The sequence below is a fragment of the Cricetulus griseus genome, chromosome 2 (assembly GCF_003668045.3).
Source record: "Cricetulus griseus strain 17A/GY chromosome 2, alternate assembly CriGri-PICRH-1.0, whole genome shotgun sequence".
Taxonomy (NCBI): Eukaryota; Metazoa; Chordata; class Mammalia; order Rodentia; family Cricetidae; genus Cricetulus; species Cricetulus griseus.
The window spans coordinates 279,308,453-279,330,979 of record NC_048595.1 but is presented as its reverse complement, the minus strand read 5'-3'; the positions used below and the strand labels follow the sequence as shown (position 1 = coordinate 279,330,979).

At 42.3% G+C, this 22,527-nt stretch overlaps 1 protein-coding gene across 1 annotated transcript in view; it reads right to left on the bottom strand.

The window, feature by feature from the left end:
• LOC100763181 (sterile alpha motif domain-containing protein 5) overlaps positions 1–17,847 on the bottom strand; it is a 228,143-nt gene extending 210,296 nt beyond the window's left edge. Inside the window, exon 1 of the mRNA XM_027402039.2 lies at positions 17,536–17,847. Coding sequence (XP_027257840.1) covers positions 17,536–17,556 — 21 coding nt within the window. The 5' untranslated portion in view covers positions 17,557–17,847. The remainder of the gene's footprint in view (positions 1–17,535) is intronic.
• Between the last annotated feature and the right edge of the window lie 4,680 nt (positions 17,848–22,527).

Sequence of the window (22,527 nt, the reverse complement as noted above, 5' to 3'; positions counted from 1 at the left end):
AAAGGGTTTCTCTAGTTTCTTCCAGGTATGGATGGCTAGGTGACTTGGGCTAGAGAAGCTCCCTAGAACTTGACACTGCATATTTTTCGTTTGTTTGTTTGTTTTCCTTGACCTTCTTTGGTACAGTACATAGAAAAGGGTGCAGGGACATCCTTAAATTGTTCCTTGCATGAGACTCAGCAGTTTCACGTGACCAACTCTCTGTCGGTCTAAAGGTCAGAAGGTGAAATCTTTGTGCCCTATCTTGTTTGGCAACCAGACCTAGATAACAGATTTTTTCAATGTGCTATGTTCACTTTAATCTAACTGCTACCGGGATCCATTTTTCTGACTTTAGAATAGATCAAAAGTGGAGTGTGTGTGTGTGTGTGTGTGTGTGTGTGTGTGTGAGAGAGAGAGAGAGAGAGAGAGAGAGAGAGAGAGAGAGAGAGAGAGAGAGCTCAGGCATGTGCATTCCGTGTATGTTGGTATAGTGGCTTGAAGACTGGCCTGGCATTTACTGAGAAGTAGGAAACTGCAGAATAAAAATATTCTTGAAATCAGAAAAAGGTGACCAAGGAGCACAAATGTAGCAGACAAGAATGAACGCAGTGGGGGGTGGGGCCATGACAACTTAGTGGGTTAAAGTACTTGCCACACAAGACTGATGACATGAGCTCAATCCCTAGAGCCTCCCTAAAATCTGGATATGGTGGCTCACATGAAGCATTCCTATGTCAAAATGAGGCAGAGGCAGGAGAATGGCCAGAAGCTCACGGGCTAGTCTGAAGTTAGGCTGTACAGCTGCAGAGACTGGTCTCGAACAGGTATAAAGTGAGAACTAACTTGGAAAAGTTATTCCCTGTCCTCCACACACAGGCACACACATGCCTCCCCTGTATATGCACACACAAGAATTTATGGAGTGAGAAGTTGTTTTTTAAGCAGGGAGATGGCTTCCTGTTTTGGGTAAAGGTGAATATTTGGCCAAGGCTTTTCCTTCTAGATATTCAATATGTTTATTTTAAGTACCTGATTTTTAAAGCCCCTGTATGCTGCTTCTGGTTAAGTCTTTAGTTTAGAACAGCCTGTATTTCCTGGATGTGCTGATGGTAAGGAGGGCTCATCTTGTGGGCAAATCCCAGGGCCTCTCTGCTGCCTACTCTGTTTTCCCTAAGTGTCTGAAAAGCACACTTGACACACATTCCCTTTCTAGAGATCAAGCCATAATTAAATCCAGGAAACCTTGCTGACAGTGGAGCCCGCAGGTGTTGGATTTGCTATTTGTTCTTGCAAAAGCCGACAGCTCTGGCTTGTACAAGGCTGCCACTGGCAGGGCCAGTTAAGGTGACTCTGATTTGTTTGTTCTGCTTGCCGTTCATTTTGTTTGGTGAAAATGAAAGCCTGCCCGTAGAGTGGACCTGCTTGGAATACAGATGTCAGCATTTTCTACAAAACTCAAGCACCATTTTTTTTTTTTTTCCATAGAAGACCAAAGGTTAGTTCCCTATTGGGCCAACAAATAAGAAACCATCGCTAAGCAGTTAAGAATAGGTAAACACAAATGGCTTTTGGAAGGGGGAGATGTCTGGTGGGATGCCAGTGTGACGCTCAGGCTTAACAGCTTTATCAAAGGGAATGTGTTAAATGCTCATTAACTAAATTTACAAAGGATTCCCAACTGGGAGGTGTTGCAAACAACAGAGGAAACACACACACACACACACACACACACACACACACACACACACACACACACACACTAATTACATGCATGTGTGCACACAATGCAGAAAATGTAGTAAACTTCTGCAAATCATCATAAATAAAGACATCAAAGGGAGCAGCTACATACAACCCTCCCAGGTGACAATTCTTGAATGGCAAGTCTCTGGGTTGGCAGGATGGCTCAGTGGGTAAAGGCACTTGCTGCTAAGTCCTCAGTTTGATATCTGGAACTCACAGTGTGAAAGGTGAGGAAAAACTCTGACCTCCACATGAGGGCTGTGGCTCATGTACACTCAAGTGTGCCTGTACATGCACGCGAGCACACACACACACACACACACACACACACACACACACACTGATGTTCTGTCTGCACACCAAAAGAGGTCCTCTGATCCCATGAAACTACAGTAATAGGTGGTTGTGAGCCACCATAAAGGTGCTGGCAATTGAACTCAGGACCTCTGAAAGAGCAGCCCGTGCTCTTAACCACTGAGCCATGTCTCCAGCCCATGATGAAGGTTTCTGAAACTCTGCAAGGGAGGCTGTGGCTGAGGTTGGAGAGACTGTAGAATCTCCACACTTAAGAGGGGGAAGTATGTGGGTCCTGACACAGCTACAACTGTGATGGGAGAAGGCCTGATGCTTCTGTGCCCCCAGAGTCAAGATTTGTAACCAAGGCCCTTTGTTTTCCCAGGATTCAGGAGACCCCAGCCCACATCATCTTAGTAGCAGAGGGAAGTTAACCCTGGACCTGGAGCACACCAGGACCCTTCATTGCCTCACTGGTCCCTAGAAAGCCACCATGAAGACTCCTTAAGGTTATGTTGGGTATTGCACAGCTATCCTAGGGTGATCAGGATCCTCAGTCTCACCCTGAAGTAATCAGAGAGCAGGGAAGAGGCAGTAGTACCTCCAACTCTTATCTCACCTCAAGTGACCTTTTGGACTTTGCCTGTGGGCTTTTGGGGACAACACACTGCAATCTTAAACACACTGACAGTAGGCAGAGGGCTATGGAAGACTGGATGGCATGCCACCTGAGCTTCAGTTCTGCCTCTGTTATGCAAGTCTCTGGGCCTCACTGGGTTACAGTGATTAACTTCTGGATTTGCTATGAACTGAATTGGGCACTCTTCCAGATTTATATGTTGATGTCCTAACTCCAGGTCTTTCAGAGTGTGACTATGCATGGAGACAGGGTTTTGAAATGGATACCTGTGTCAAAGTGAGGTCATCTTAGTGGATCTTAATTCAATGGAATGGTGTCTTCATAGCATGACATTAGGACATGGACATACATGCAGGGAATAACACATGAGCACACAGGAAAAAGAAGGCCATCTGAAGCCAAAAAGAAAGGTTTCAAAGGGACCGATCCTGTTGATCTGTCCTCTTGGATTTGCAGCCTCTAGAATAGGAGAAATAAATTCCTGTGACCTGAGTCTTTCAGACTGTGGTTTTCCTATAGCAGCTTTACCTACTAACATAGGATTCTTAGAGAAGGGCCCATGAACCAGAGACAAAGAGGTCTTTAATCCTGTGATGCTGAGAAAGGTTTTGTGTAGGTATACACTTTTAAGAGGAATTATATATTTACAAGCACCCCACCCCCCAGGCAGGGTGTCCTGTATCCCAAGCTGGATTCAAATTTGCTACATAGCTGAGGATCATCACATTGAACTTCTGATCCTCCTGCCCTGACTTCTCAAGTCTGGCACTGCAGGTATGTCACACTAGTTCTAGAATCAAATCCAGGGCTTCATGTGCACTAAGCAAGCACTCTTATCAACAGAGTCACACCCCCAGACCCAGGAATCTATCCTTTAGGAAGAATTTAATTTTCTAGAGATTCATTATATAAGAAAGTTAACAAGCCCTGACTACATCTAGGTTTTCCTCAAGTTCTAAGCAAACTTCAACTCTAACAAACAGGACCTATTCAATCCCTAACTTGGAGTTAGGACATCAGCATGTAAATCTGGAACACATATAGGCAACATGCCGTTCTGATAATTTAGGGAGAATCTGGGAAGATTGTGCTGAGAACACACAGGGCTTCTTTGATCACGTGGTTAATCCCAGTGCAAGAGAAGTCAGGATTGCAAGCCTGACGTTTGGACCATTTCATTTTCACCTAAAAGTAGAGTCAGGGGGCTGAGCAGATGGCTCTTCCAGTACAGTGTCTGTCCTGCAAGAGTAAGGACTGAACTTTGGATCCCCAGCACCCACATAAAAATCTGGTGGATATAGTGACTCATTTGTAGTCCCAGTTTCAGAATGTGGAGAGCAAGCTGGCTACCTAGACTAACCGAATCAATGAGCTCTGGCCTCAATATTAAGATGGAGGCAAGAGGAGACATACAGTGGTAACCTCTAATATCTGAACTTGCACCACCCATGGACATGTTCCCACATACACATGCACACACATGTATACCTGCAAGGCATACACATCCACACACATGGGAAGATGTACATTTACGTATACATGCCACATGCACATACAAACATACACACATGCATACATGCTTTAAAGAATTAAAGTAAATCTTCGACCAGAACCGTCAATGAAACTTTATGCAGACATCATACATATATGACCATCATCAATGAAACCCTATGGGACATGGTATATAGATTTCCTTGGAATGCATAGAAATTTATGGAAAAAATAAAAAGACACAGCCTCCCATGCATATCTTTTGGATAAATGGCATGGGTGATATAAACTTGCTTCTTGCAAAACCTTGTAGACTTCTCTCATTACCGCCAAGGAGAATGGCTTTCTTGTGCCTGCCATGTCCGGAGGTCACACTGTGATACTGTATAGCCTACCCAGTGCTGGGTGGGAATCTCCCTGCTTTTGTGGGATCTAAGGATGGAACTCAGGGCTTGCAAGTGCTGGGCAGGAACACTCCCAGTAAACAAAACCCACACCCCTTGTTATTTAAGAGAAAGACTGTATGTTCAACTTCTAGTCCTTATAAAAATTCTCTGAGAGCAGAAAGTTAGATTAATGGCTTCCTTTGGAGCTGAGGGAGGTGGCTTTCCCTGTGCATGCGACATGTTTTCTAAGTTATATGGTGTCCATGAGCTTGCTGGTGTAGTCATCTACTCTAAACAGTCTGGTATGAAACATTAAATAAACTTTTCAACAACCCACCTGAAAAAAAAAAAGGATTGCTTAGCCTTAAAAATATTCATGTCACTTGACTGGGTGGCTCTACTTTGGGGACTGTATTGAGAGAAAATAATCTGAAATGAGGACAAAGATGTTCATGCCAGAAGTTCATCGTAGCGTTCTTTCCAACTTGAAAAAACTGGAAATAACTTTTAAAGGTCCAACAAGGAAGAAAGACTGGGAAAATTATGTTACTTCTGTTACACAGACTTCAAAAAGGATGCTCACAAAGAGGTTTTAGTAGTACAAGGCGCATTTGATAAAATTTTAAATAGAAAAATCAGAATATTAAATTATGCATAAAATAAGACTTCAAAGCACTGGAAAAGACAGAAGGAAAAAGCCGAAAAGAAAACACGGCGAACAGGAAGTGTCCCTGGGTTTGTAATTACAGCTCTTTTTCTTGCATCCAAGTTTTTGTTTGTTTTGCAAGGCTGGGGATCAAAGACCAAAGTCAGGGCCTTGGTCATGCTACATGAGCACTGGTGAGTTACACACTCAGCCCCTGAAAGTTTCCATTTTTATACATGTGAACATGTAACTCTTTTATAAGATGGAAGATTGATTAAAGAACAGCCTGCCTATTGGTTCTTATCATTAGAAACCTCCAGGTAGGTTCTCCTTTTATGCAGAACAGGGTGCCTTCTGTCTGTCAGAGTGAAGCAGCTGATATGCTTTCCTATAGAGTTACAGGTAGGCATTTGGGGGTTCTGGTCTCTTGTATGCATTTTTACTCTGCTTTTCCTCGATACAGATGACTGTTGTGGGATATTTGTACACTGTGTGAAGATGTATTGCTGTGATTGGTTTAATAAAGAGCCAAACAGCCAATGGCTAGGCAGGAGAGATAGGCGGGACTTCCAGGCAGACAGAAAGGAAGAGGAATCTAGTTGTGCAAGAGACTCCAGGGGAGGTAGGTGGGGTGGGAGTCATACATACAAAATGAATGATAGGTTAAAAAGTCATGAGGCAAAATGTAGATTAACATAAATGAGTTAATTTAAGTTATAAGAGCTAAATTATAAGCCTAAATTAAGGCCTAGTTTTCATAATTAATGATGTCTCCATGTTGTTACTTTTTGGGTGGACTGTCCTGAGGAGAAAGCATACTATAGATGACATGGATGCAAACTATTTAGTGTGCTTCCCACACTTCCCCATTAACTTGAAGATGAGTTAAAGCTGAGGAAAGGGCATCGTTGGCTCAGTGTGAAATATGGGTAGACACACATGTTCTAAGTAGGCAGTAGTCTTATTCTCTGTAGCCATGGTGTGATGTGATGACCATATGTTTCTTCTGTGACTGCATGTGTGTGTAGGATACACACACACACACACACACACACACACACACACACACACACACACACACACACTCACACACACAACACCCAGCCACCCAGCCTACATCCCACCCAACTAGAGCTCTATGGAAGAAAAGCATGTGGCAGTTGTCTCAGGGCCCAGGCGGCTTCAGGATGACTGTCACAGCTGCTGAGGGGGACTGGGTGGGCCTGACCTTTTTATTCTTTATGTTCTCCTCTTTATCCAGTCTATTCATTCAAATGGAAAGTGACAAAAGATCCACTGGTGTCTCAGGATAAGGAGGCCAGCAAACTTGGTGGCAAATAAATGACAACTTGCTGGAGAGGAGTGGGAGGCAGTAGGGGAATCTCTTCGGCTATCCTTGGGATATAGGTGTTAGAATTTTCCCACCTTTAGTTTTCTCTAGCAGAGAATCGAGGCTTAGAATCTAGAGCTGCAACAGGGACCAGTAAACTAGGACAAAGGGCCAGGTTCAGGCTGGCTTTTGGGGAAGGGACACCACATTGGAATGCCCATATATTATTTGTTTGTTTTTTTATTTTACGTGGGGTCTCCCTATGCAGCCCTCTCTGTCCTGGAACTCCCCTACTTAGACTGGACTTGCCTCTAATTCACACATACCCACCTGCCTCTGCTCCCTGAGAGCAGGGATTGAGGGTGTATGGCTCCACACTGGGAATCTTAGCTCAATTTTCACTGAATATGTTTCACTACGTAAATATACATTCTCATCAGTGTAATGCCCAATGGGCTAAAAAGCATCTTCTCATATCAAGTCAAACAAACAACACTCAGTATGTCACTCATCTCCTGTCTCCACACATATCACCCCATTCTACCCCTCAAAGTGTCACTCATCTCCTTTCTCCACACATGCCACACCTATTCTCTCCCTCCCCTGACAAACATTCTTAACTCTTTCAGTTGTTTTTTTTTTGTTTTTTGTTTTCCTTCCATTTTCAAACCATGAGTTTGTTTTGGTATTTCTTTATGTTCCTATCAGGGATATATAGGTATAATCTACTGAGCTTAAAAATAATTGACTTTAGTTTTGGTTCAAGAACCAGGCAATAGTTCATTCTATAACATAAAATGGAGTGTTCCTATGTATGGATTTCCTAAACTGTAAGCTATTTGTTTCTTCTCAGTATTGCAGATGGGAACTTAGGACCTCATACTGGACAAGCACTCTGCTTCCTACGTGTATCCCCGAGCTCTTCTGAGCTTTTGAGACAGGGTTTCACTAAGTGGCCCAGGTTGGCCTTGAACTCACTCTGCAAACCAGGCAAGCCTTCAACTTGTGATCCTACCACAGGCTGTTTGTGGAGTGCACTGCAGGCCTACTGCACTGGGCCCTGTTTACAAATGACATTTAATACTCCATCTTGCCCTCCCCTTCATTTTTCCTTCTTCTGATCTTTCACTATACGGATTATGTTAGTACCTGTCCTCGAAATGAACACTATGTACCCAGGAAGATGTCTAGGAAGGGTTAAGGCCTCTAGGCTGAGGACTCCTGGGAGGAAGAGGGCCTGGACAGAGCCATGGACTGCAGTGTGGTCCTGAGGAATTCAGAGCCAGTCCCAAGGGAGAGCCAGAATGGAGCCATGTGATGCTCTGGGTGGGACCAGCTAGCTGTTCAGTTCTCTTGCTGTGCTCTGATGGTGTCCTTCTCTGTCAGGACATCAGGGGACCCAATGTAATACACTCCTTAGTTTAGGCATCCTTTAAAGCAGTGGTTCTCAATCTTTGGGTCTCCGCCAAAATGGGAGTGAGGAGTGTAGAGTATCAGATATTGTGCATATTTACATTACTATTTATAACAGTAGCAAAATTACAGTTATGAAGTAGCAAGAAAGTAATTTCATGGTTGGGGGGTCACCACAACATGAAGAATTGTATTAAAGGGTCGCAGCATGAGGAAGGTTCAGAACCTCTGGTTTAAAGGGAGGCCAGAGTGGTGTCCTCTGTGGCTTTCAGGTTTATATTCTGAGGGGTCTGTTCCTATCAAGGGCTTTACTATAGTATGTGCTATAACAAGATTCTAAACTTTTTTATTTCTTGGAGCTTTCTTTCTTTTTTTTTTTTTTTAATTTAGACGTGTGTGTGTGTGTGTGTGTGTGTGTGTGTGTGTGCGTGCACGTGTGTGTGTGTGTGTGTGCGTGCACGTGTGTGTGTTCTCACACATGTATGTGTGCTTAGACCAGGGATCAATGTCAGATGTCCCCTCAATTGCTCTCTACCATACTTCATTTATTTATTTTCAAATATTCTTCCCTTTATCTGTACCTCTTCAATTTCTTTCATCAGTGTCTTGCTTCTCCACCTATTTGTTTGTTTGCTTATTCTGAGACAAGATTTCACATCAGATCTTTTAACTGGGTGTCTGGCCTGGCTGGTCACTGAGCCCCAGGGGCTTCCCGTCTTTGGCTCCTTCGTGCTGGGCTTACACCCACATACTGTCACTGTTCTGCTTGAATTTTTTCCATGAGTGCTGGGATTCCAGCTCAGGTCTGCACACATGCAAGGCAAGCACTTCACCCACTGAACCACGCTTCTAACCACAAGGACTTTCTTTTTTTATTTGTTTGCTGTTGCTTTTGCTGGGCGGGGGGATGGAGGCCAGGACTTCAGATGTTCAGGCAAATGCTCCACTACTGCCCTACATCCCTAGCCTTCTCCCATCATCTTACTGGGCTGGGTCTTGCTGAAGCTTGCCCAAAGGTGCATCATGAGACCCCTCCAATAGGTCTCAGACATCATCACCTGTCCTTATAACCCTGAGGCCATTGCTTCCTGGTGTCTCATATTCCTGATGGAAGGGCTTGCTATTTGGATTCCTATTGCTGTGTGTCATCTTTCTTTTTCTTTTTCTTTTTCCTTTTCTTTTTCTTTTTTCTTTTCTTTTCTCCATTCTCTCTCTCTCTCCCTTCCTTCCTTCCTTCCTTCCTTCCTTCCTTCCTTCCTTCCTTCCTTCCTTCCTTCCTTTCTCTGCCTGGTGGCTTTCAGGATCTCCTGCTTATCTCTGTTTTGAAAATTCACAGTGATGTGGTTTGTTTTGTTTTGTTTTTTTCCATGTTAGATGCTGGGCTATTGATTTTGCATCAAGAAACCCATGCCTTATTTCTGGGACATTATTATTTCATTGATTTTCTTCAATCACTCCCAGACCTGCATATATTCCATAATTTGGATATTTGATCTTTTGGGGTGGCTCTTTGCTTTCTTTAGATTGCCTGCCTATCTTTCTGTTTTGTGGAATATCTTGCCTGGAAGGTCCTGCTTGTGGATTGACCGGGTAGAAGGCTCAGGGCTTATTGGGGATTTCCAATGCCCTTGTGTACCTGCAGATTCTGTTTGCTACAAAGAGGAAGTCTTCCATCTCTTGGGTTGCTGGTGGGCTGTGTGGGGCACGCCGGGGCTTGGAATAGTGGACTGAGGCCTTGTGCAAACCTGTCTAATTGTTTCCTCCTTGGCTACCTGAGGGTTGGTTGCCATCAGGACACAGTAACTAACCAGACCTGGAAGTTTATGACCAACTGACTCCTTCAAAGGAAACAAATAGCTACCAATGTCCTCACCCCAGGAACACAACAGCATCTAAGACAAAAATTCAGGAAAAAAAAAAAGCCAGGTAAATTGGATAAGATCATATTAGAAGCCATCTTTGTATTTGGATTTAGAACTCATCCTCAGGGATGGGAAGACAACTGGCTCTAGCATGATGTATGATTCCTTGGATTTTGCAAAGAGAAATGAGCCCATGCACAGACTTAAGAGACATGATATGCATCTGGAGAGAAAGAACCTTCGATGAGGAATACAAGAACAGAAAGAAGTCAGAGGCACGGCAGAGGTTAGAGCTGGTGTTGGCAAAGAACATGAGGGGAGGAGATTCTGCACTAACATTGTCTACTGTGATTTATTTTTTTTAACTATAAAATAAAGCTAAACTAAAACACCCCAAACCAAATCCTGCCTAACATCATTTGGGGAGCTGTGTTAAGAGGTAGTTTCACTGATTCTGTAGTTGTTTCTGGGGCCTTTTTTTTTTTTTTGGTTGAGTCTCCCCAGCCTTTCTATGGTGCTGGGAGTAGCACCTGGGATTCTAATTGCTCCTATGACAGACTTCCAAAGGACCCCCTCAATTTCAGCCCTCTTTCCTGTGCCCCTACACCACCTCCTCTTCTGAGACGTTTAAGGTTAAGGTTATCCTTAGGTGTGTTATTCAGACACCCCTAATTAGATGTGTCTGTCTCCCTCAACCCATTTTCCCCCCAAAATTTTGTTGGCATTTCTTCTTTACTCCTTTCAGAATGAAGTAAAGAAAAAAAGGGCATATGACCAAGACATTGTAGTTTAGGAGAAGTCATGTCTTTGTTACTTATTTTGCTGACTCCAGGTTAAAATGCTACCTCAACAATGACTGAAAATATGCCTCTTTTGTCAGATGTGCTTAGAGGAAGCCTCCTATCTATCCCTGGTTATTTTTCTTCTCTGACAGGCTTCTGAAGTAGCTTTTCTCTAAGGTAACAAAGGGTTGCCATTCAAGCAACATAAATAAACAGAGGAACACAACTAATGGAGCAACTATTGTGTGCTAGTTGCTAGAGTATGTAATTTGTCATCAGTATGGCTCTCCAATTTCACAGGATCTTTGCAAAATGGGCATTATGCTCATCTTTATGGACAAAACCCTGGTTTGCCTACTCCTCCCAGGACATTGTGATTTCCAAGAAATGAACAGCTAGCAAGGTGTAGACCCTGGATTCAAATTGATCTCATTTCTAACCTGATTGTACTTTGCTGTCCATCCTGAAGAAGGTACAACAGAATGTGCTTGGTAGGAAAATGAGAGATCTACTAGGGTAGAGATCTCCTGTGATATGTTCATAACCATCTCCCAAGCATGAGAACAACACTTGTTTCATTGGAGGGAGGGCGGGGCATCACTTCATGGTCTGCTCAGAGCGACTCCTTTGGTAAGAGGCTGGGAAACATGTTACAGAAACCCAGAGCTTTTGTTTCCCAGGAGGCTGCCCTTTGTAGGAGTGTTTCCTACATACAGAGAATTACCCACAATGATGACCCACTCTCATCTGTGCCATAAATTAGGGCAATGGGTAGTAAGGAGACAAAGGAGCTGGCCCAAGTTTGCCCAGAATAACCCAGCTTTCCTTCAACAAAACATTGAGTGTCCCCTACATTTTGGGCACCTGACATGGAGGTTTTTTGTTTTTGTTTTTTAATTCATGGACTTGATTTTTATCTTCACAAATGTCCCCCCACTCCCAGGTAGCCAGCTAGCTTCAAGCTAGATCCTTAAAATCCATTTGTTCAATGGAAAGGTGAGTCAAAATTCAAGTCTGGTTGAAAACTAGATTTCATTCTTATGTCTTATGTTTTCTTGTGTTTTGGTGCAGTTTAGCGATGAAACAACAAACCAACAAACAAAATAAGTGGTTCTTGCTTAGGCACATCTAACTAAATTGGGTATTTATAATAGGTATTTGTTGAACTTGTAGAAATGTGTTCTTTCAAAGACTAGGATTCTTTCAAACACTCAAAAGTGCCTTTTTCTATTTGACCTAGTTCTGGACAGTTAAGCTCTTCTTAGTCAGCTCATGGAAAGCCTTTTGATAGAGAATTTAAATTAAATTAAAAATTAATTTAATATTTATTTCTAGGACACCTGAACAGATGTACAAGAGCTCCAGAAGGCACTGAATTCACACCAATGGGGCTTAGGTGAGTTGTTCTCAGTTGATCTGGGAAAGAAGAAAATGGGAAGGAAGACTTAGGCAAACCCATTAATGATTTACAAGCTCCTCTCTTTCTTCTCCTTCGCTGGCATTCAAGGAGGATACTGAGCTCCCCTTATTCTCTGTTTTAATTTTCTTTTAACGAGGGATATAGGATGCTGGTTCACAGTCTTTTAAGTCAGAAGTAAAGGTCAGCTATTGTAGAGCTGTTTCAGAGGAGATAAAACTTCCTGACAAACTTTCGCACACTCTCACCTATTCATTCACCTAAAAATCATGCCCAAATCATCTGAGGGCCACACGAATGACCAGAGAATCAGATAACCTTGGAAGTATTTGCATAGAAACGCTTATTATATTAAATTATCAATTATGTAAATTGAACAAAGCATAAATTAAAATATTAATTTCAGACAGATGGGAGAGGGGAGGGCCTACACAATGTCTGCCTATCTAACATGCTCTGGGATCAGAATTTGGTTTAGGTTGACTGTGTTATCTCTTCAGTAAAATGCCTACTTTTGATAGGAGACAATGAGATCAAGTGGTTTAAAGCAATTGGAGCTCAGAATGAAGCATAAGAATAATAGACTAGAAACTAGAGAGATGGTTCAGTGATTATGAGCACTGGCTTGTCTTCCAGAGAACCCAGGTTCTGTTCCCAGCATCCATATGGCATCTCACAATAGTATGTAACTCCAGTTACATGGGATCTAATGCCCTCTTCTGGCTTCTGTGGGTATCAGGCATGCAGGCAAAATACACACACACACACACACACACACACACACACACACACACACACACACAAATTGAAAATTGAAAAGCATAACAATTATTTTAGAACATGAAACTGTCAAAACTAATTTTAAAGAAAGAAAAACTGATCTCTTTTGTTTCTTTAAAAATAAGTCTAAATGAAAAATGTTTTGGGGGGCTGGAGAGATGGCTCAGAGGTTAAGAGCACTGTCTGTTTTTCCAGAGCTCCTGAGTTCAATTCCCAGCAACCACATGGTGGCTCACAACCATCTGTAGTGAGATCTGGTGCCCTCTTCTGGCCTCAGGGATACATGCAGACAGAAACCTGTGTACATAATAAATAAATAAATCTTTTAAAAAATGTTTTTTTGGGGGTAGGGTTGTATGGAGCTTAATAGAATTTGCCTGGCATGGAGGAGACACTGGGTTTAAATTAGATTACTGCCAAAACTAGATATCCTTTTTTTTTTTTTTTTTTAAAAATTGATTTGTTTGTTTTGAAACAGTGTCTGGCTAGGTACACCAGGCTGAACTTGAACTCATAAAGTTCTTGAGTGTTGGGATGACATGGAGGCACTGCCACACCCAGTAAATTATCTTCTTGTTCATATTTGGGAAACAATGGAGTACTTATGTAATAGTAGCTCTAAAGTTTCATAAAGAATTTTGACATGTCTAGACGCTGCTTGGGATAAAGGAGACAGTGTTCCGCCTGGTTATGCTGTTAGAAAGCTAAGATCACCTCACCTCTCCTTTGGTTGATTTGGTTTTTTTTTGTTGTTGTTGTTGTTGGTTGTTGTTATTGTTGTTTTCTTTTCTTTTCAAAACCTCTGAACTCTTTCCTTCACTCATTCACTCTTCTGGGTGCCTTTTTATTTTCTTTTGAGTGACAGGAGAAGTGGCTCGATACATCAAAAGGAAGGGGATCCAATAGCAAAAGAGAATCCAAAGCTGGAGAGAGACCTACGTTCCTCTTGACTCCAGTGTCTGGTGTCTGCCAGCTCAGATTTAGATTCATTGTTTACTGACACTTACCGTTTTGTGTTTCCCCCTCCCCAACTGGCTCAAGCACTTGGCCAGTTCTTTCTTTCTGACTGATTACCATTTAATCCTTACAACAACACCCTGAAGGCAGGTGTCACTCCTGATTTACAGAAGAAAAGAGAAAAAAAGGCAAGTACCCTTCAAGGCCACCCAGCGGCAGAGTAGAGGACTAGAACTGGAACCAGTTGTTCCATCCCTTTGGCTCCTTTTCTACCCACTGTTCAGTCTTTCCCACATAAAGAAGTAGGAGTAAAATGAAGATAGATAAATTCTGTCAATCTCACACTCACGAGACTAAAATGCTCATTTGGAATTTTGTGCAACTGTCTACACAGCTTTCCAACATCCTCTAAGTAAAGATCCTTCCCTTCAGTAGCCTATCCATCCTTCCATCCACAAATCTGTTACCCTTTTGATTATGCATACTGGAACTCTTGTATTATTTATTTTGCATCGGGCATTGTAGTAAGTTCAGAAGACATCCCCTTCTCTAAGCAGTTCTGAGCATAGGGAAGGGACAATATAGAAACAAATATCACAGTATGTGGGAATTTTAGTAGGAAATGGGGCTTATGAGATGTTATGAGAATGTAGAACTAGAAACGGTGGATTTTCGAACTTTTCTGAGGATATATTTCTTCTAACATTCTCTCTGTGCAGCCCAGTCTGGTCCAGAACTTTCTATTTCTCTGCTTCAGTTTCCTGAATGCTGGGATTAGAAGCATACACTATTAAACCTGGCGGAATGATTTTAAAAAATCTTTTATTACATATGTAACTTTTATTACATATATGTGTATATATTTATTGTATGTTATATTGAATTTATGGCTTTTATAACATCTATGTATATGTATGCTCATGCGCATGTATGGAAATTAGAGGCTAACTCATGGGAATTAGTTCTCTCCTTTTAACACATTGGTCCCAGGGATCTCAAGCTTGGCAACAGACACCCAAACGTGCTGAGCCATCTCACTGGCCCTGGGGATTGTTTTTAATTGGTGCCCTTAAACCTTTAGATAAGCAGAGAAGACACCTGAAGCTGTGTACAAAGTTTTCTCGGAGAGCTTTGTGGCTCTGGGAGTAGAGACATCTCGGGGCATCTCAGGGGAGTTTCAATGATTTTGATTTTTTAATAGACCAAGAATTGTCAGGACCGAGAAAGGGAAGAACACGGCCCAGGCAAAAGAAACCATAAGAGGAAAAGCACACACAAATAATTTGCTTGGACTCCAGCCCAGGGGACTCTTTGAGGGGGGAAGAGGAAGACAGAGTACCAAGAGCAAAGAATTAGAGTCCAGATCAAGAAAGCAATGGTGTTCAAGACCAAGCAAGAATTGCAAGGATATTAAAAACTTTCTCACAATAATTATCATCAGAGTTCAAAGCAAAATTTCTTCTCTAATACCATTAGCCAAATGTTGGTCCTTTCTGTTCTTTTCCAGAAGTTTCTAGAAGGTTCTATTCTAGGATAAATTTGCATTCAGGAGTTGAGCTGGGAGCTTGTTTCTGGGTGATAATGTGCTCTGAATTCCAAGCATGACTTTCAAAAGTTCCGAGGAGCAAAAAGTCTGTAAATCTACATGGTGACATGGCTGGTTGAGGCCCCAACTGTAGATTCTCCAAACACTTAGTGTTCAAATTAGGGTGCTATGAGTAAAAAGAGGGGGTTTAAGGAAGAGGATGTGGGCCACGGTGAAAACCTGTTTATTGTGTTGGTGAGAAAGAGGTTGAGCATTGTGGGTTACACTCGGGATAACAGCAGTTAAATCCATTATCTGTGTATTGCTGTGGAAGTCTCTCCCATGTTTCTGAGGTTGAAGAATTAAATTAGAAGATGAATGAGGTTAGTTAAATTAAGACACAGGACTGGGATGCAGCTTAGTTAATACTAACTAAGCTGTTTGTCCTGTATACACAAAATCCCTAGCTCAATCCCCAGCACTGGGTAAACTGATTGTGGGTGATGGAACATGCCCATAATCCTAGCATTCTGGAGATAAAGGTTGGTATCCATAGTCATTCTCAAACACATAGTTAATTTGAGCCTAGCCTAGGTTATGAGAGACCCTGCTTCAAAAAATAAACAAACCGAATTAAGTCATGCACATAATGATCTCTCCATAGGGAGCTGACCGGCACTCCCTGTTCCTTTAGATTTTAAGCCCCTTTGCTAGTGGTCTTAGGTAGGTCAGGGATGGTTATATCCACGCTTGATGGTCTTCCTTCAGTCTGCATTGAGCAATACATTTTTTGCACCGTCCAGTACAAAACCCGAATGTGTTCTCTTCCTTCTCTGAAATAAAGCCTCTGTCTCTTGGGCATTAAGAGGGCACAGTCCCATGACACAGTTTCCAGTCAAATTTTGGCATTCATAAAGAAACCTTCCTCCTTTCAAGGGAGCCAGTCAATGGGCACCCAGTCAAGACCAGGCAGTGTTTGGGCATTGAGACGAAAACGTTACCTGCCAACTGGGCTGCTCTGGGCCTATTGTTTCTGAGGCCAGGGGAAGGACTCGGAACAGAGGAGGTTTGTGCTGTCGGAACATCTTTGATGAGCACATCTGTAACAAGTGGAAAAGGAAAAGGGGCCTGGCCACTTTCTCCCTCCCAGCTTTCCTTGGAGTCCCTGATGGTTCTCACAGGGCAGGACTCAGGTGGCAGAATTGTTACTTTGTTCAAACATTAAATAACCACGGTACCATCACACACTTCACCTGCCATTTCTCTGGCTAGTCCCCTCTTAATTATTCATCATCGATTACTCCTAATTTCCAGTTCCACTGCACCTATGAAGGCGAAAACTCACTCAGCAGAGTCATATATGCCCAGTGACATGACTTCCAGAGTCCCAGCCCACACCACTGTATTTTCAACCAACAAATCTGCACTGAGCAGTCACCGTAGCAAACAATGCCTCCTTTTCCTCAGGGACAGCAAATAGAGAAACAGTTCTAGAGGCAAAACAGTACATAAGGAGTCTGGGAACAGTTCATTCAGGTGCCTGACTTGCAGACCTTTGTGACTTCCTGTTTCCTTTTACTTGTCTTCCGTGACCACATACATACATACCACATACATACATACACATATCATGACCATATATATGTATATACATATATATATATATATATACACATACATATAAACACATATACACACACACACACATATATATATATATATATATATATATATATATATGGCAGAGAACTTCACAGTCTTCAACATATTGTTCTCACAGAGAATACCGTTACCCAGAAATCTGAGAAAGACACTATTTCAGTGGAATATTAGGTGGTAAATGGTTTCTCTGCTGGCCTGAGTCCCCAGACACTTGTAATATGAAGTTCAGGGTCTCAGCCTTCATTCTTAGCATGTGTGGAAATCTTTTAAAATGATTTTGTAGATAAATGGAGAGTGGAAAAGCTTTGGTGTTTAACAGTAAAAACTTTTCTTGGCTTACAAAACCTTTTTGTAGAGTCCTAGACAAAAATAAATATCTGCATAATTAAATCAATGTATCTTATATAATAAATAGCAAGTCACAAAATTCTAAAAGCCTGGCAGAGACGCTCTGAGACAGAGGCTGCTTGGCTCCTTGGAAGTTTGCTCAATTGCTTAGCAGGCCTGAAAATACTTACAAAAAGGTCCCTACCATTGTCCCTCCACGTCTAATGGTCAGAAGGACATCAAAGCAAAACAAAATGAAACAACAATCTTAGAACTTGAAAATCCACAGCCTACATACCCCAAAATCTTGGTCCTCCATGAAGGGAGCCGCTTGTGGTCTAGCAAGCCATACGTCCAAACGGCCTGGACTTCCTCTCTGACTCACAGATCCACAGCTCTGATGTAAGGCTCTTAGTGAGTGGGAAGCTGTTTTCAATTCAGGGCAGATGTGGGACACTCATCTAGCCCTGGAGATTATGAACTTTGAAACAAATCGCCTGGAGGACGATAAGTCCAGAGGCCGTATCTGCTTCCTGAGGCCTCGCTGGGGCTCCTTCCAAACACTTAACGTATAACACTGTGACAGGAAGGCAAGCTTGGCTCGTTAGGTTCTCAGCCTGTAAAGCGAAACTTGCCAATGAGCTCGTGCATACATCTCAGAGTGCTTAAGCAGACCTTCAGAGCATCGGGAACAAACATCAGGGATTGAGAAGCTCCTCCCTCTTGGGCCCCCAACACTATCTTTATACCGTTTGGCTCATTGTGTTTCGTTTTTCCAAAGGCTGAAATTGAATTGTTCTGGTTCAGGCTTTTCTTGGCTCATGAAAGGGAAGGGGAGGGCTAGTCCAAGACTTCCATGGAGAAACATCTAGAAATCCATTTAACCTGGCAAGTTTAATGTTCTAGAATTAATGTTCATATGGCACACACTGTTTGTGTCCCAGCACACACTCTTTTTCAAAGGGCTGGCCCATCCTCCAGATTTGCTCACCTCCCCGAACTCTAGCTGGGACTTAATATAATTTAATCCAATTTAATAACCCTGAAAAGAAAGGTTATAAAAACACTAATTTTTTGAAGGCATCCAAAGGGGAAAATTTAAATACTTTTTAAAAAATAAAATACAGGATCAAGCAGTGGTGGCAAATGCCTTCAATCCCAGCACTGGGGAGCAGAGCAAGGCTAGCCTGGTTTACAGAGCAACTTCTAGGACAGACACGGAAACTCTGTCTCAAAAAAACAAAAACAAAAAACAAAAACAAACAAACAAACAAACCACCACCACCAATGGAAACCAAACCAAAAAACCAAACCAAAACAAAACCCAACAAGTTTCATATATCGCTTAAAACTGTAAAAGTTGGTGTGCGTTGTATTTGTTCACACAGATTAAGTCTTGTGTTGGAGTCACATCAGTGAAGAAGGAGAAGATAGCTTCATTAAACTATATGCATTCAAAAAGGCATAATGTAGAGCTAGTGAGGAGGCTCAGTGGGCAAACACAGTTACCATAAGACCCTGACAATCTGAGTTTGGGAACAGAGGGTGGAGGGAGAGCATCTACTCCTGTAAGTTGTTATTTAACCACTACATGAACACTGACGTGCTTACACATATGCAAAATGCACAGTAGTGCTAATACATACACAGAAAATAATTTTGTTCTTTAGCATGACAAATGTGACACCACAGATCTGGGTGCCAAGTTACCAAAGACGCTTAGAGCTGTGAGTTCTGTCTTCAAGGGGAAAGACCCAAACTGCCAATGAAACTCTTTCTTAAAATTTTTTTTTTATTTTATGTGAATTGTTGTTTTGCCTGCATATATGTCTGTGTGAGGGTGTCAGATCCCCTGGAACTGGAGTTACAAACAGCTGTGAGATGCCATGTGGGTACTGGTAATTAAACTTGGGTCCTCAGGAAGAGCAGCCAGTGCTCTTAACCACTGAGCCATCTCACCAGCCCCAGTTAAACTGTTTCTTAGGAATGTGTGAAAATGATCACCAGTGGTATTAATTGCTTTTTATTTCATTCTATTTATTTATTCTTTTGACAAGGTCTCACAGAGCCTAAGCTAGCTTTGAACTTGCTATGTAGCTGAAGATAACCTTGAACTCTTGGTCCTCCTTACTCTCCCTCTCTGGTGCTGGGTTTAGAGGCATGTTCTGGATTATCAAGCAATAGAATAAGGGATATTGAGAGTTCTGGGTAGGACAGAAAGGGATGTCTCCCTCTGTCTCTCTTTAAAGGAACAGCCTAGCAGAACCATCAGCAGAGTCAGTTTGTCTATTTGTACAGAGACTGAATTCAATAGATGATTTCTGTTGAATCAGCATGCTAGCTAATCCATGGCAGGCCAAAAAGTATACCCTTCCCTTCTGTTTCTAAAAGTCATCACTAACTGCCAGTGGGAAACATCCCGAGGCCTTCCCCCACCTTGAAACTTGCATCTATAGTGAAAGCAGAGAAGACAAAAATTTAGCTAAAAAGTAGGTGAGCTGTAAGGATACTTATGACTGCATAAAGACTAGGAACCTAGGTTTTTTTTTTTTAAACAGGATAGGATATTTTTAGAAGATGTAACTTCTAAGTTCTGATCTTGTTCATGGCTGTCAACAATATATTTACCAAGTAATCAGGATTGGTTTCATTAAAAATTGTTTTTGCATGGATGTGGCTGAGATGTGGTAATTAAAAGTGGGTAATTTTAATAAATGGAGGTAAGGTTGAAGGCAGAGTGTTTGGGGATGACCCTCGGCTTATGAATCATGAAATTCAAATGCTAGTTAATTCTAGGGTAGACCTAGCTGGCTTTATAACCCTGTTGTACTAGCTTGCTTTCTGTCGTTGTGATAAAACACTGACCAAAAGCAAATTTTTGTGTGTGTGTGTGTGTGTGTGTGTGTGTGTGTGTGTGTGTGTGTGTTATTTCAATTTACAGGCTATAGTTTATTATTGAGGTCAGGCAGGGCAGGCACTCAAAGAGCAACCTGGAGGTGGGAACCAGAGATAGTAGAGGAATAATATAAAAAAAATGTTGCTTGTTGGTCCACTTTCCTTGCTGTTTGGTCAGCTACTTTTCTTACATAACTCAGGCTTCCTTGCCTAGATCTTACATTCCACAGAGCACGGGGCACTCCTCCGTCAATTATCACTTGAGAAAATACCTCATGGACATGCCCACAAGCCCATCTGAAGGAGAATGGTCATCAAGCTAGTCCCCTCTTCCCAAGTGACTCCAGTGAGTGTCCTGTAGACAAAGACCACCCAGCACACCTGTTTTCTACCTGTTTCCTCTTTTACACAAAGAAGGTGCTGATCTGTTCATCTTCTCCTAAACAACCAAAAGAGAAACTTGGCTGCTGAGAGATGTGTGTTTGGTTTTGAATTTGCGTCTCAGCAGCATAAGTGGCCATGCTCATAGAACCGGTGTCTACCAGCTGGGGTCCTGATTCTTCAGACCAGGCAAAGATTTATGGTCCTCCCCTGAGTTGCTCTTTTTCACAGTCAAAAGAGACATCTTCTCACCCTTCTGAAGGAGCTTAGATACATCAGTATTACCCTCTTAGCAACAGTGTTAACATTAGGAGTTTCTTTCCATGCACCTTCTTTCATTTCCTGGCCATGGTTTGATACTATAGGAATATCCTTCAAAATAAACATGTCTACTACTGATGTTTGGCCAAACTGTGTCCCACCACCATCTCCAAATTCCCATACCAAAGCCCTAGTTTCCATACCTTGGAATGTGATTTCATTTGGAAGAAGGATTTTTAAGGAGGCAATGAAATTAGAAGGAGGCGACTAGGATATGGCCTAATGCAATTAGGTGTTCTTATACCAAGGGGAAAATGTCACAGATAACATGTGTAGGGAGAACACTATGGAGGAAGAAAGACAGCCACAAGCCGAGGTGAGAGGCCTGGAACTGATGCTTCCCTCTCAGACCTCAGAGGGAACCATCACCAATACCACCTTTGTTTTAGCCTTCCAGACTCTACAGCATCCCAAACACCACCTGTCCTATGCTTCCAGACTTTACAGCATGAAGGGAATAAACTGTGTAAGCCACCACACTAGTACTTTGTTCTGGTGGCCCTAGTTAGAAAATGCAACTAGCATCTTTCAAAACCTGATTTTACAGTACGTCTTGGATTCTAGTCTGTCCAAGACACTCAGCACACACAAATCAAGGCATTTTAGTGCTAGAGGATGGTGGGATGGAAGAGACAAACACGAATAGGCTGACCATGGGGAGCTCTTCAGTAGTCATGCATTTAGTTACTTAGCTTTTCTCTTAAATGTAAAGTGTGTGTGTGTGTGTGTGTGTGTGTGTGTGTGTGTACATGTGCACGTGCATGTGCACGTGCACGTGCACTCATGCCTATGGAGAAGGGACAACTTTGGGGAGTTGGGAGTTGTTTCTATCATGAAACGTCCAGGGATTAACAACAGGTTATCAGAGCTGGGTATGGGGACACGCGCCTTTATTTCACCATCCAGGAGGCAGAAACAGGTGATCTCTGTGAGTTCCAGGCCATTCTAGTCTATATATTGAGTTCCAGGCCAGCCATAACTACATAGTGAGACCTTGTCTCAACACACACACACACACACACACACACACACACACACACACACACACACACACACTAATCAGACACCTTTAGCCACAGGGCCATCTTATTTGCTCTAGTTATTTAGTTTCATGTGATCAAAGTACACATGCATATATGAAAGTATCATAACGAAGCTCATAATTCTATATAACTAATGCTAATTTTTAAAAGTTACTGACATATACTCATCTCCTACCTCTCAAGCAAAGTAAGCCTGAAATAACCCAAGAAAGCACAACAAAAATCACCATAGAGTAGATGAGGAGAGGACACACTTCTGGGACATTCAAGATTCTGTTGAAGGTGTGCTTTGCATTGGCCCACCAGAGACAGGGCTCCTCGGCTCTGTATCTATGAAGCATGTAGCACATGACTTCAGGAGCCCATAATACACCCTCTTAAAACCTTTTCTCTAAATATAAACTGAGGAAACAACATGTTAATTCATATTGCCAAGGTAGGCCATATTGATTTTCTACTTACAGTGCCTTTTCAAAATAAAAGGGCTAGTGTAGACACAGCTCAGCGGTAGAGCATCCGCCTCAAATGTATGAGGCCTTGTGTTTGATTCCTAGCACTGAAACAAGGAAATAGAAGGGGATACGAGGAATGAGATTGTAGACTGACATCAACACAAGCACTCACTACACAGAGTGAGCTGCTATAGTTTC